Genomic DNA, 15,044 nt, shown 5'->3' with positions numbered 1-15,044 from the left:
TGTTAGTTGGCTGTGACCTTGTGGGTGACCTTGTACCTCAGTTTGCTCCTGAGCGCCGCCACCTCCCTGCTGAGGGTGTCGTTGGCCTCGCCTGCCTCGTCCAGCTCGCGCTGCAGCTTCCTGCGGGCGGCCACCACGCGCTGCGCCTCCTCCTCCGCCTCCTCCAGCTGGAGCTTCAGCTGCTTCACCCGGACGCCGCTCTTCTCCATCTGTAAGCGGGACGGACCGGGGTCAAACCGAGGTTAAACCGGGGTCGGACTGGGACAGGCGTTTGGGCGGGGCTCTGAAGGTCGCCATGGTTACCTGGTCCTTGTATTGCTGCGCCTGCTTCCTCTCGTCCTCGATCTGGACGCTCAGGTCCTTCAGCTTCTTCTCCTTCTGCCGCAGGTTCTTGGCGGCGGCCTGACGCTCCCTGGAAGTTTTCACAGCGCTACGAAGTTAGTTTCAGGTTGGATGTTGGCGTCACCTGGCTCATATTTTATAGCTTAACTACGACTCTCTGCTCCTGTATGGAGCTCAATCGGGGCTATGAAGTTTGTAAAAAAAAAAAAAAAGTAAAAGTAAAATAGAAACTGAAAAAAGACTCGATAATAATTGGTTTTTTTTCAATTTTCTTTTTTAAGTTTTCATTTCTTTTTTATATTTTATTTAGCACCAAAGAATTGGGGGTAAACAGTTGAATGTTTTTTATTCATTTGAAATAAAAAAATAATTAAAAATAATTTTAAAACTAAATAAAATACAGAAAAAATATTTGAAAACTATATTTTAAAACTAAAAAATATTTTTAATCTAAAAAAATAATTTTAATTGAAAAATATTTGAAACTGAGACTTTCTTTTATACAAAAAATGTAAATTGAAAAATAATTTTTAAATTGAAAAACGATTGAAGGAGAAAAATATCAAATGTAAAAATTTTAAAACTGAAAAATAAAATAAACTGAAAAACATTTTTTTTTAAAATTTTAAACCAGAAAAAAAAATTAGAAACCTAAAAATAAATGAGAAAAATAGTTTTAAAAATGAAAACAAAAATCTAAATTTGTATTTGTTTTTCGACAGTTTTTGGTTCAGATATTTACTGAGTGAAACACTGAGTGAGAGAAGATCAACCACAAATATCCAGCCTGCAGCTAACTTTGCCTCCATCTTGTTACTTCGTGTATGTCACCTTTTGACCCCAGCGCTACCTGCTCTCGGCCTCCAGCTGCTCCTCGGCCTCCCTCAGCTTGGCCTCCAGGGCGGCGCTAGTGGCCTTCAGCCTGGAGCGGCTCTGGCTCTCCGCCTCCTGCAGTTTGGCCTTCAGCTCCCGGTTCTGCCTCTCCAGCTGCTGCCGGCTTCCCTCTCTGCTCTGAGACGACGCCCTCTCCGCCACCAGCTCCGCCCCCAGCTGCTCCACCTGGAAAAGCGAACCGGCGGGTCAGGCGGCGCCTGCGTCACCTGACAGTGGAGGGAGCGGCGGCGGTGCTACCAGCTGCTGGCTCTTCCTCAGACGCTCGGTCAGGTTCTCCATGTTGGCCTGCTCCTCCTCCAGCTCCTCCTCCAGCTGACACAGCTTCGTTTCCAGGCGGCGCTTTTCGTCCGACTGCATCGACCTGAGAGGGACAGGAAGTGACACGTACAGGTGGTGAGAATGACCAAGGGCGGTCCTGGCCTGGTTGGGGCCCTGGGCAAACAGGCTCCACCATGACATCATTTAGTTTATCACGAACCATCATGGTAATCTAAATTTATTTTAATTTTTATTTGAAGAAAATGTGGGAGAAACAATATGAATGAATATGGAGCAAAATTAGGGCCAGTTTGTTAAAAAAAAAGCTCATAAAAATATGGAAACAGAAAAAAACCTTGAATTTGAAAAGTAGTTTTGTATATTTTAGTATTCAGTTTTCATAATTGGCTTTCAGTTTAAAATTTTCTTTTCAGATTAAAGTCTTTTTTCCCCCATTTTAATCTTATTTTTCAGCTTCTGAACATTTTTAAGTTTCAAAAAGCCTTCTCTCTGAAAACTAGTTTTGAAGTTTTTTTCAGAATTTATTTGTTTATTTTTCTAACAAATTTTTTGGCTCCAATTGAGCTCCATAGGGGCATAAACTGACCTCCCAGAGGAGTTGCTGGCCAGCTCCTCGGACAGCTCGTCCCTCTCCGTCTCCACCTGCTTCCTGCCTCTCTCTGCCGCGGCCAGCAGCTGGACGGACCAGGAGAAAACGTCAGAAACTCGTCCACAGAAACCAGTTTAAACAGAAACCAGTTTAACGGAAACCGGTTTAAACAGGAAGCTGCTTCTGGTGAATTTCTGGACCTCGTGCAGCTGGAGGATTTCCGCCTCTGCCATCTTGGCTCTGCGCTCTGACTCCCTGGCCGAGGACAGCGCCTCCTTCTGGGCGGCTCTGGAGTCGTCCAGCTCCCTCTGGAGGTCCTTCATCTGCCCCTGAGAGCAGAGCGGCCATCGTCATCATCACCGGATGAACGAGTGAATCTGTGTTGTGGTGGAGAAGCGAGCGGCGGCTGCAGACCTGGACTTTGCGGAGCTGCTTCTGCGCCTCGTCGCGCCCCCTGCTGGTGGCGTCCAGATGCTCCTCCATGTCCTTCAGCTCACCTTCAAGCTTCTTCCTGGCGCCGGACGCCTGACCTCGCTGCTTCCTCTCCTCCTCAAGCTCCGCCTCCAGCTCCCGCACCTGAACAGGTAAAATCACACCCAACAAAATTCATGTTCTTCTTTATCCCAACATTATATCCATCAGCCAGTTTGAACTGAAGATGAGGAAGAAATATTTTCCACAAAACAAAAGATCAGAAGAGAAAACTACAAATGTTCAGAAAAAAATAAAATAAAATATAATAAGTTTTTTAGCGGGGAAACATAACATTAAACATAGCATTTAAAATGTTATATATACCTATATATAAATAAAAAGTAATGTAATAAAATAATAATAAATCACCTTCAAATAAAATAATTTTTAAAAAATTACGTACGCCGATTATTTCAACAATCGATTAATCATAATTAATTTGATCAATCATCTAGAAAATATTAGTTATAACTTAAAATGTAATTTATTTATTGTAACTAATATTTTCTAGCAAAAGAAAAATACTATCTACTAATCTGTAGTTATGTTTTTGATTAAGAAATGCATAGCAAAAGGTGCTTAAATTGAGATTTTTTTAAACAGAATTTAAAAAGATGAAAGTTAAAATGTCATGTGAAGAATCCTTGGTTGAACAAAATAAAGACAAATAAGTTTTTTTTATATTAAATACAAAAAGTATATATTTTTGCAGTTATGTCTTAATTACTGCCCTTTTCTCAGCAAATGGACATTTTTAAAATCTGTATATTCCAGTTTAATTGATAACTAAAATTAGTTTAGATTAATCACGATTAATTTGATTAATCGTCTATAAAATGCTGGCTCCAAGTTAAAATGCAGATGAATAAAAGGCTGGATGCTCCGACCTGACGGAGGAGCTGCTTCCTCTTCTCCTCGCCCATTTCGTCTCGGGCCTGCAGCTCGCGCTCATGCTGCGCCCGCAGCGCCTGGCTGTTGACCTCCAGACGCAGCTTGGCGTCCTCCGCCACCTGCAGCTCGTCTTCCAGCTCCTCCATCTGCGTCCTCATCTCCTCCACGAAGGCCTCCAGCCCGCGCTTGGCCTTCTCCAGCTCGTGAACCTGGCGGAGGGTCAGAGGTCAGCTCCACCCGCTTCACCCGGGTCGACGTTTCTTGCGGGTTTCCGTCTTACGCTCTTCCCCGCGTCGTCCTTGGAGCTGATGAGGTCCTCCATGTCGGCCCGCAGGGCCTTGGCGGCCTTCTCGGCCTCCTCCAGGACGGCCTGCTTCTCCTCCAGCGCCCGGCTCAGGGCCAGCACCCGGGTCTCCTTCTCCCTCGCCTCCGCCTCCGCCCGGTCGCGCTCCTCCGCAAAGCGGGCCGACACCGACCGCTCCTCGGCCAGCATCTGCAGGACAGCAGAGACCCACGACAACAACAGTTTTCTGGTTTCACTGCAGGAGGTCGGGACGTTCAAGGAGAAAATCAAAATCACTTCATTTCAGGTCAATTCAAGGTCAGGAAGATCCTTAAAGGGCCGGCGGCGGCAGAAAGCACTGATAAAAATAAAAAGCTGATGCAGTGTTAGGACCACACTACGAGAAACACTTAAAAATAAAATCAAGAGGATAAAGTCATAATATGACGTAATGTTATAACTTTATTGTTGTACGAGTCAAAATAATATTAGAATAAAATTATAACATCACGAGAATAAAGTCATAATACTATGACTTTATTCTCGTGATATTATAACATTATTTTTGTAGCAGTTGAAATAAAAGAAGAATAAATTAATAATACATTACTCTTTTAATTCTATATTATTTTTGACATTATGCTTGTACATTATTATCATACAAGTCAAAATAATGAGAATACAGTCGAGTTTTATGAGAATAAACACACAGAATAAAGTTTTATTATTACTTTATTCTTTCATTACTTCTACTACTTTATTCTGGCATTATAAAGTTACACATTTATTACTTTATTCCAATAGTAATATGACTTTTTCTTGCATGCATTCAGTTTTCTTTTTGTCTTGTTTCTTTTAAAATATCATGTAATGTTTATGGCCAAGGCTTCTGTAGCTGGACTGAAGGTCTGGTAGGATTGTAGAGTTTGACCCCTGACCTGATCAAACTTCTTCTGCTTCTTCTCCAGGTTGGAGACGAGCTGCCGCTGGGCGTCCAGGTCCATTAGGACGTCCTCCAGCTCCTGCTGCAGCCGGCCGCGGCTCTTCTCCAGCTTGTCGTAGGCCGCCGCCTTCTCCTCGTACTCGCCGTGGACGGCCTCCAGGTCGCGCTGCAGCCGCTTCTTCCCCTCCTCCAGCAGCTCCACCGTCGCCGACATCTCCTCCAGCTTCTTCCTGTGGTCAGAAAGCTGGAAAACAGTCAGGAGAGAGTTAAGAAAAGCAGGCTGGGAATAAAAATATGCTTTTGTCGTAAAGGAGCACTGCATTTCAGAATGTTGCATAAATATTTAGCCATAAATATTTAGCCAGAAAACATCAGATCTTGTGCAAAAGCATAAAAATGAGAACTCTGTTTAATGTAGTTTCCTGGAATCCAGTGGATCTCAGACGTCCACTGTTGAAAAAAACATAAAAATTCAGTAATGAATTTTTTTCCCCATTTTTCTACCTTTAATGTGACGCATAGATACAAAACTCAACTGAAAAACTAAAGAAAATACATAAAAAGATGAAAAAAACCTGGTTGCATACATTTTTATCTCCCATTAGACCAACAGTTTGTTAATCGTCTTTCACTGCAAAAACACAAAATCTCACCAAGTATTTTTGTCTCGATTCCAGAGAAAATATCTTAGTAAACTTGAAATAAGACAAAATTGACTTAAAGTAACTCTGTAAGTAATAAGAGCTTATTTTAAGTAAATAATTACTCAGTATTGATTTCCACCGGCCGATTATGTCACACATAACATTTTTTTCCCATCTTATAAGTGAAATAATTGGTACATTTTCAACTTGGCGCCAGGTTATTCATTTGTGTGAATAGATATATAAATTGAGCATAATAGAATAAAAAGTTATTAAAGCAACAGACATAAATTGGTAATCATGTTAAGCAAGTTTTTAATATATTGATGAATTATTTGTCGCAGACAGCAAGTCTGTTTTACCGAATTTACACACAAACATGATTACAGTTTTCTGAAATCTCCACTTTGGTCTGAGTTTTTATTAAAAGTCGCTTTTATTGATATTAAACAGAGTTTTGTGGGGATAAAAACCCAAAATGACTAAAAATGTTTCCCTTTTCCCAGATATCCAGATTCATAACAAACAAAACCTGATTGTTAGTGTCAGATATTTACCTTTCTACTGCTCTCCTTTCTTCTGGACAGGAATGTTAGTTTGTGTTACTGACCTGCATGTTGAGGCTGGACATCTGTCTTTCTACGGTGCGTTTGGCCTCCGTCTCTTCCTCCAGCTGCTCCATCAGGCCGTTCCTGTCCTCCTCCATCTGACGCAGCCGTCCAGACACATTCAGCTTCTGACGGGTTTCTTCAGACAGGAGCTCCTGGAGGGAAGGAAGGTGAGGAGTCAGTGGTTTAGGACCAGCCGTGTTTACATCGTCAGGTGAGTGTTTCACCTGGGCGTCCTGGAGCTGAGAGGACAGGCTGGAGACGTCTTTACTCAGCTTGATGTTCTTCCCCTCAGCTTCGTTCAGCAGGCCGGCCACACTTTCCAGCTCCATCTAACAGAGCAGAACTTTTTTTATAGCACAAAAACCTCAAAGTAAAAATAATAATAAACCTTAAAGTATGCCCTGCTGTATAAACGAGAGCATCATGAGCGTGTAAATGTATTTTATATATTTGTAAATGAGCCAGGTTCATTCCTAGGACCCCTCATAATTAATATGTACATGATCCCACTGGCACAGGTTATAAGAAGTAGTCAGATTAGCTACCATAGCTACACAGATGATACACAGCTCTACATGTGGCTGTGCCATAACGTCCTCCAGCTGAACAGAAACTGACGTTTTTATCTTTGGACCTAAACAGGACCGATCTAGAGTCAACACACAGCTGAACTCTGACCCGAACATTCAGAGTCACATAAAGACAGTTACAAAGTCAATCTTTTATCATCTGAAGAACATTTCCAGGATTTAATGACTAATGTCCCAAAAGATCTAGAGAAACTCATCCTTGCATTTGTCTTTGGTCGCATTGATTACTGCAACAGGTCTGCCTAAAAAAATCAATCAGATCCAGAACGCTGCTGCTGGTGTTCTGACTAAAACCAGGAAGATAGAGAACAGCACCCAGTTCTACAGTCCTTCCACTGAGAGTAGACTTTAAAATATTGTTGTTAATTTATAAATCGCTGAGCAGTTTAGCACCACAGTACATTAACCACCTGTTGTTGCTGAAATGTGCTTCTCTACTAAGCTTAACCTGGAGATATTTCCATAGTTACATCATACAGACAGGAGCATTTTGTAAATGTAGATGTTTTGACTCACATTCAGCTTCGATACTCGCTCCCCGAGCTCATTCCTCTGCCGCTCGCTTTCGTTGAACCGGGAGTTTAAATCGTTCAGCTGAGCCTCCACCTTCTTCTTCTTGTGCTCCACATCTTGCTTTGAGCTGGCGAGGGATCTCAACTCGGTGCTCAAGTCTGCCGACTCTTTCTCCAGGGCTTGTTTGGCTTTTTCCAGACTGGCCCTCACCTGGAAGGAAGGAGACGGAGCCAAATGAGTGAAACTTCATGGGATAAAAAGTTGAAGTTTATTTTGTGACGTGCTCCGACCCTTTTGGCTTGCTCCAGCTGCTCGGTCAGCTCCTCCACAGCCTGACTGTGTTTCTGACGAAGTTCCTGGACCTGGGCCTCGTGGCTCCGCCCCTCGTCTTCCATAGCTTTCTTCAGCGTTGCTACTTCCTGCTCTCGTTTTGCTCTAACAATATGAAACACAAAATGTCACCATGAGGAAGAAAACAGCAACAAGAATGGAAAAAATCGGCACACAAATTACCCTCTACGCAGATGATGCTACGGTTTACTTAAGTTATCTCAGAAAATTAGTTGTTACATTTTTATTGGATACAAACAAACTCAGTAAATAAAGACTCTGTTGGTGAGTGTAGCCTGTGGGTTATTATGGGATGTGCGGCTTTTCACAGACCGTAGCTCCTGTTGAGCAGCGGTGGTATCCAAGCTGTCCTCCAGCTCGGAGCGCAGTGCATTCAGCTCCTCTCCGAGGTCCCGTCGCGCAGCCTCCGCCTTCCCCCGCGCCGCCCTCTCCGCCTCCAGATCCTCCTGCAGCTCCGACAGCAACGCTTCCAACTCACGAACCTTCTTAACCAGCGTTGCGCGCTGGGTGCTCTCCTCCTCCAAACTGTGAACAGAGAAATGATTCAGTAGTGTGGACCTATGGTGCAGTATGACCACTTCATACTGGTTGATACTGATACTGGTTTTGGGCTCACCGGCTCTGTGTAGCCTGGAGCTCCTCCTCTTTAGCCGCTAACTGAGCTCGTAGCTCGGCCAGCTGTGCCTGCAGGTCGGCGTATTGCTCCTGCAGGTCGGCCAGCTCTGCATCCACCTTCTTCTTTGCCTTCTCCACATCCTGACGAGCCTTCTCCTCCTTTTTCATACGAACTGGAGACAAAAAGCAGAAAGAATCACCACTGGGCATTTGTGTTTCTTCAGGCTAAATTATGTAAATAAAGATCAAACTGCTACATGGGAAAGTTTCAGGTTTCACCACCAAATGTTTTAGAAAACTACTGAAAATCAAGCTGCACATTTTGATGTGAGCGTTTAAGGATTCTTCCAAAACTCTGAGGAGCTGCAAGCTAAAAATAATGATAAGGAATAATAATAATCAATAATCAGTGCTGCCTCACCTTCCAGGTCGGAGATCATGGACTCATGTTTGGCCTTGAGTTTGGTCAGATTCTTTGACTTCTCCTCCTCCTCTGCCAGGTTGGAGCTCATATCAGCCAAGCGCTCCTCCAGAAGCTTTCGCTCCTGAAAACGACGACAGGAAGTCAGAAGGAAAACATCCTGAAACTGCAGATTTCTTTAAAATGTGTCCTTCTGTTACCTTCTGCAGCTTGTTGTTCTGATCCTCCATTAGCATGATGTCCTCCTCCATCTTCTTCACTTTTCCCTCCGCCGCCGTTTTCTCCAGCTGGAGCTTCTGCTGAGCGTCTTCCTGCTCTGCGATGTGCGCCTCCATCAGCTGGAAGACACAAAATTACACCAGTTAGTCTAATAACACCAGATCGATCAGAAATCACAGTTTTAACCTCATAAGACCATCAGCGTCTTTTTTAAAGTAGAAAAAAGGACACATACAGTACAGACCAAAAGTTTGGACGCAACTGTGTGTCCAAACTTTTGGTCTGTACTGTATGTACTTTATTTTTGTAATTTTCAAACAGCTTAAGTGTAAAATACACATAAATATCAACATATGAATAAATTAACTGAACATTTAACTTCACTGTATTAAACAGAATTAAATGAAACTGAACTGATTTGAATGAAACAAACTGATAAATTGATTTGACCTGATCTGAACTGAGACAAAGGATTCAGTTTAATAGAACTGAACCCATTTAAACTAAACTAAGTTAAACTGAGATAAACTGAATAAAAACAACTGAACTGAACTGAACTCAACTGAACTGAACTACATTCAAAGGAAATGAACAGAGCTAAACTGAACTGACTACAAATGAATTGAGTTGAATCTATTTCGTATGATTCTTGCATTAAAACATTTGTTTCCATTGTTAATATTGTTCAATAACTGTCAGGAGTCGCCATAGCAACCAGTTTGAAACCTTTTTTCATTGTTTTCCTGAGCTGAATAAAATTAGGAGAACCTGCAGCTGCTGCTCCATGTCCTTCTTCTCCTGCTGCAGGGCGACGCTGCGTTCCTCCTCCTCCTCCAGACGCGCCTCCATCTCGTGCAGCACCTCCTCCAGCTCCTGCTTCTTGGCCTCCAGACGTCCGCGCATCTCCTCCGCCTCGGCGTACAGCTCCGTCTCGGCCTGCAGCTTCAGCTCCAGCTGGGCTCGCTCCTCAGCCAGCTGCAACCACAAGCCTCCATCTTTAACCACGTCACTGCTTCCAGGGCTGCAACTAACCATTATCTTAGTAATTGGTTATTTTGACGATTAGTTGATTAATCAGAGAAAAATGACCATGTTCTTTAGAGTTTTCATTTAATCAAAACTAACTTGCAAGTAACTTTTCTGCAAGATACAGAACTTTTTTAAGTCAATGATTCTTGGACATGGATTTAAAAAAGACTAAGGTAGGCCTGTGGCAACAATTATTTTAGAAATCGCTTATTTTGACGATTAATCGCTTATTCTGATGATTAATCGATTACCCTGACGTCTAATCGAACAAAAAAATTGGCACATTCTACAAACTTTTCATTCACCACTTGAGCCTTTTTGTACAATATTAGAAATCCATTAAAAGGTGCAAATAATTAAATTCCTTTTTAAAAAACAAAAATAAACATTTTATTGCGTAAAATGCAACAACAGCATCCTTTAATGAACACTTGATCATTTGTAGCAAAGGATACATCTGAAGCTAAAAACATATCGTCTGCTAATCTGTTAATTGTTTTTTGGAATAATAACTGGATGCAAAAGGTGTTTTTTTGTAGAATTTGAACCAGGTGAAGCTAAAATTAGCACCAGAGATCTGGGTAGACAGATTTACAGACAACAAAGAATTTCATCTTAAATGCAAAATGTTTATATTTTTGTACTGTATTGGTTTGATTACTGCTCTGAGTGTGTTGTTTATTCAGGAAATGATCATTTCTATAGTCTGTATACTCTAATTAATGATTAATTGATTACTACATTACACAATGATTATGTTAATAATCAATTAATCCCAATTATTTGTTTCTTTCCTAATTGCTTCTCCAGATAAAATGGGTAAATGCTGCGTCTGACTCACCTGAATGTGTTTCTGGGAGATTTCCTTCAGCTCAGCTTCAGTCTTAGCCGCCACTTCGCGCACCGCCTTTAGCTCCTCCTCCTTTTGGCCCATTTCCTCTTCCTGTCTGGTCACCTGCAGCAATGGCTTCACCTGGTTCACACATTGATCTGGTTAAGGTCAAAGGTCAGGATGCATGTAGGATTTCGATCAAGCCTAACATCCAGTTCGGACCTTGGTGAACAGCCTCCACCACTGCCAGTTCTTCAGTTTGAGGTAGCAAGCGCAGTTCCTCTGGATGACCTTCATGGCTGTCAGCTGCTGCTGACGTTTACTAAACGCTCTGAAAACAACAAATCATCACCCACTGGTTCACAAACGACTTCAGGCCCAGATTCCCTGAAATGAAATTCCCTCACTTTCGCCCCAGAAAGCCTCGTGCTTGCGCCTGGAAGGCGATGATGACGACGGTCAGCTTGAGGTCTCGCTCTTCCTCCAGCTGAGCCAGAACTCCCGTCCTGAAGAACATTTTACTCTGACCGATACGGTACAGGTTCGGGTCCAGATCCAGGTGCTTCACCTGAGAAACAGAGGGCCAAATAAAAGATCAGATTTTAATTTAACTTCAATTTTCAAAAATCAAAAACCTGATTAATCGATAAAATTGATTTATGCTCATATCTAGAGGATAGCTAAGATCTTGTTCTTTACACTCGTTTCAATAACAGATTTCAAAATAAAAGCTCACCATCAGACAGCAGGCCTGCTTTCCATCCATGAAGCCCTTCGGGATGGCGTTGGCAGCCAGAATCTCATACCTGCACACAGGTGAGGACATTTACTACCACAAACTGCCTGGCCGGGCTGCACAGTGGCGCAGTTGGTAGCACTGTTGCCTTGCAGCAAGAAGGTCCTGGGTTCGATTCCCGGCCGGGGTCTTTCTGCATGGAGTTTGCATGTTCTCCCTGTGCATGCGTGGGTTCTCTCCGGGTACTCCGGCTTCCTCCCACAGTCCAAAAACATGACTGTCAGGTCAATTGGTTTCTCTAAATTCTCCCTAGGTGTGAGTGTGTGTGTGCATGGTTGTTTGTCCTGTATGTCTCTGTGTTGCCCTGCGACAGACTGGCGACCTGTCCAGGGTGTACCCCGCCTCTCGCCCGGAACGTAGCTGGAGATGGGCACCAGCAACCCTCCCGACCCCATTAGGGACAAGGGTGGACAGAAAATGGATGGATGGATGGAACTGCCTGGCCAAAAACAACAGTCACCACCTGAATTTAACCCTGCAAATAGGACTGAGGTTCTTAAACCTCAGCTGACGCCATGAGGAGCTTCTCATTTCTGAAATGAGGAAAGACAAATCCTGTAGTCGTGGAGAAGATTTTGGTTGTTTAATAAAGATCAGCTCATCGGCATCAAGCAGAGAAAACATTTTAATCGTTTTGTTTATTTAGCAATTTTAAAATGTTTTCAGTTCCAGCGTTAATTTCTTTTTTATCTTTGAGTGGATATACTTGCATTAATAAGCCATTATTATATTAGTTGAAAATCTTCTTAAAATAACAATATTATCATTTATTGCAATAATTACTGGAATAATGTATCAGCTCAAATATTCTACTAGAAATGCTCCCTCACCTCTGTCTGAACTCCTGGAAAACGATGCGGTTTGGAAATCCCTGCCTGCAGATCCGAATGCCCTCCAGCACGCCGTTACACCTGAGCTGCTCCAGAACCAGTTGGGCGTCCATCTTCCCGGCCTGCAGAGCCACAGCAGCAGCAGCCAGTGAGATCACAGCAGGGCCGCGCCGGCCGTTTGCAGCCAGCGGCAGAGAAAAGCGGCGCTCACCCTCTTCTCGTGGTTGGGAATGATGCAGCGGACGAAGTTGGGCTGCGTGTTGTGCAGCGTGGTCATCAGCTTCCCCAGAGACTCCTTGTACAGCTGACCCACTGTGCGAAACATCCCCTTCTTGGACTTGGTGGAGCTGGGAACAGAACTCTCTGACATCTTGGTGATGGTGTCCAGGCCCACCACACGGTCCACTGCAGGGTGATGATGCAGAACGGTGTTACCGTGGCAATAGAGAGCATCTAGAGGTATCTGAATGTGTGCGATCGGAGGACTGACCGTCTTTCCAGAGGTCCTGGATGAAGGCGCTGGAGGAGTTGTTGAGCAGAACCGTCACGTTGTCATTCAGAGGATCCATGTTCTTGGTCAGCCAGTTGGCTGCGTTGTAATCCACCTGGAGGGAGAAAGAAAACAGAAAACCTCCCAGAAAGTTGTTCTCAAAAGTGGTTTCGAGCTCTTGTTTATTAATAATTTGTGGTGTGCAGGTATAATTCCTTGTGATCTTTCAAAGTTGTCTTTATGAATAGTTGACCAAACCTTCTGAGAGTTTTCCTTAAACCTCTGCTGCTTTCTCACCAATGTCAGTATGACAGAGTGTTAGTGCCAGGCTAGGAAAAGAAATGTTCTCATTTTGAAAATAAAGTTGTAATTATTCAAAAATAAAGAGATAATATTACTAGAATTAAGTCGTAACTATGAGAATAAAAAAATTGCTGAAATCAATGAAAAATCAACAGATCCCCAAAGATTTTTGTGCTAAAATGATCAGAAACTTTGAGTTTATGTGATGCTAACTCCCACCTGCAGGTGGCAGTATTTCCTACTTCCACTCAGAGGTTGCATAAATAGAATACTTTCCATCTTTGACCGACTTTTTTAAATGGTGACAGAAGAATCTGAAGGTCATCCGTCATTTTGACCCTTTAAATTATAGAGTAACTAAATCTAAAGAAAACTTCCAGTTTCAGTTACCTTTCCAGCGTAGTGAAGCACCGAGAACATCAGCTTATCCTTGTGTTGTTTGGGTTTGGAGAACTTCACGTGACCAGTGTGGGTGTTCAGCAGTTTGTCCACGAATGACTGATCGGTGGCTTTAGGGAACCAGCACTCCTCATCCAGCAGCGCCAGGATGCCAGGGGGATTGTTCTGGAAAACCACAAGGAACGTGAAAACCTGCAGAATACCGTGGGGGTCTTTTGGCCCTGGAGGTCATTTTAACCGCAGGGGTCATTTTGACCCCAGGAGTCATTTTGACCACCATGCTTGCAGGAGCGCTCACCGGCCTCTCGATGAGCTCGATGCAGGGCTGCAGGTCCAGACCGAAGTCGATGAAGTTCCACTCGATGCCCTCCCTCTTGTACTCCTCCTGCTCCAGGATGAACATGGTGTGGTTGAAGAGCTGCTGCAGACGCTCGTTGGTGTAGTTGATGCAGAGTTGCTCGAACGAGTTGTCCTACAGGAGGACAGACTTTGCAGGTCAGAAAACAGACGGAAACTCAGTGAAACCAACCGACCAAAGGAAGGGAGGATTCACCTCAAAGATCTCAAAGCCAGCGATGTCCAGGATTCCCAGGAAGGAGGACGACTGTCTCTTGCTCTTGTCCAGCGTCTTGTTGACTCTGGCGAGGATCCAGCGGAACAAGCGGTCGTACATGGCCTTGGCCAGTGCCTCCACTGCAAAATCAACCTGAAGATGGTGCATAATTTTAAGAAAATTTAGAAGAAATGACCTATTGTTCTACCTTGAACAGGTTAGGGTAGGTAAATGTTCTAAATAAAACATGTTGAATAAATTTCTTTCAGAAAATAAATCTTAGAAAATGAGATTTTAATCTAGTCAGTTCTGCCTATTTTGAGCTGTTTTACAGCGTCTTGTCACTTTAAATTTGAATAAGATGCTGCTGGCCACGCCTCTTACTTCAACTCAACGCTTTCACTCACATGTGAAAAAGGCTGTGAACAGATGCGCAATTATACAACTGTGCATCTTTGAAAAGCAGAAATGGAACCTCCTGCACAAGCAACAAGAATGCAGCAAGTGGTCTCAGGATGGTAAGTCAACAATAAAACACTTGCCTTTCCCAGCAGCCATTGTACAGCGCATACAGCAGTAAAAAAAAAGCTGGCCAAACATGCTGGAACTCAGCCTGGGTTGCTAGGTAACGCCACAGTGTGACTTAACAATCGGAAGGTTTTTGAAACGGCTCATTTTCCAGACACCAAAAAACATGAACACATTGCCAAAAACTCTGTTTTCAGAAGCAGTTGAGACCCGAACAGAAGTATAACAACTTGGTTCCCTTTAAGCGATGGGTGAACAGTGAGTACCTGCTGCTTGGTCTGGGCCTTCTGCACCACCTCCCGCCCCACCTTGATTCTGGGCGTCAGGATGGCGCGGGTGAAGTCGGTCACGTTGATGCCCTGCAGGTGGCACACCTTCTGAGCCGCTGAAACGGGAGAAAGGGTCAGAGAAGCTGCGGCGCTTCCTCGCGGAGCCGTGACGCAGTGTTACCATGGTTACCGGTGTTGTCGGGCATGGTGGCCTGCTCACTGTTCCTCTCCTTCTCAAACTTGATGTTTCCCAGCTGGAGGACGGTGGAGACCACCTTCAGCATCCCTGCGAAACAAGATGGCCAACAATTTACAGCTTACAACATCCATCCATCCATCCATCATCATCCATCCAT

At 43.7% G+C, this 15,044-nt stretch overlaps 1 protein-coding gene across 1 annotated transcript in view; it reads right to left on the bottom strand.

The window, feature by feature from the left end:
* LOC114160119 (myosin-11-like) overlaps positions 1-15,044 on the bottom strand; it is a 29,123-nt gene that overhangs the window by 4,346 nt on the left and 9,733 nt on the right. Inside the window, 31 exon segments of the mRNA XM_028042549.1 lie at positions 37-209; positions 304-412; positions 1,193-1,401; positions 1,474-1,597; positions 2,102-2,190; positions 2,305-2,433; positions 2,519-2,680; positions 3,466-3,678; positions 3,750-3,962; positions 4,691-4,939; positions 5,950-6,102; positions 6,175-6,279; positions 7,057-7,263; positions 7,344-7,488; positions 7,717-7,929; positions 8,021-8,192; positions 8,441-8,564; positions 8,641-8,778; positions 9,428-9,634; positions 10,530-10,661; positions 10,743-10,851; positions 10,928-11,088; positions 11,257-11,326; positions 12,147-12,268; positions 12,358-12,559; positions 12,561-12,751; positions 13,330-13,503; positions 13,637-13,810; positions 13,892-14,044; positions 14,686-14,804; positions 14,879-14,974. Of these exon segments, the coding sequence (XP_027898350.1) occupies positions 37-209; positions 304-412; positions 1,193-1,401; positions 1,474-1,597; positions 2,102-2,190; positions 2,305-2,433; positions 2,519-2,680; positions 3,466-3,678; positions 3,750-3,962; positions 4,691-4,939; positions 5,950-6,102; positions 6,175-6,279; positions 7,057-7,263; positions 7,344-7,488; positions 7,717-7,929; positions 8,021-8,192; positions 8,441-8,564; positions 8,641-8,778; positions 9,428-9,634; positions 10,530-10,661; positions 10,743-10,851; positions 10,928-11,088; positions 11,257-11,326; positions 12,147-12,268; positions 12,358-12,559; positions 12,561-12,751; positions 13,330-13,503; positions 13,637-13,810; positions 13,892-14,044; positions 14,686-14,804; positions 14,879-14,974 (4,837 nt within the window).

The sequence above is a fragment of the Xiphophorus couchianus genome, chromosome 16 (assembly GCF_001444195.1).
Source record: "Xiphophorus couchianus chromosome 16, X_couchianus-1.0, whole genome shotgun sequence".
Taxonomy (NCBI): Eukaryota; Metazoa; Chordata; class Actinopteri; order Cyprinodontiformes; family Poeciliidae; genus Xiphophorus; species Xiphophorus couchianus.
Note: the sequence above shows the minus strand (reverse complement) of the source record. Positions and strands in the feature narration are given on the sequence as shown.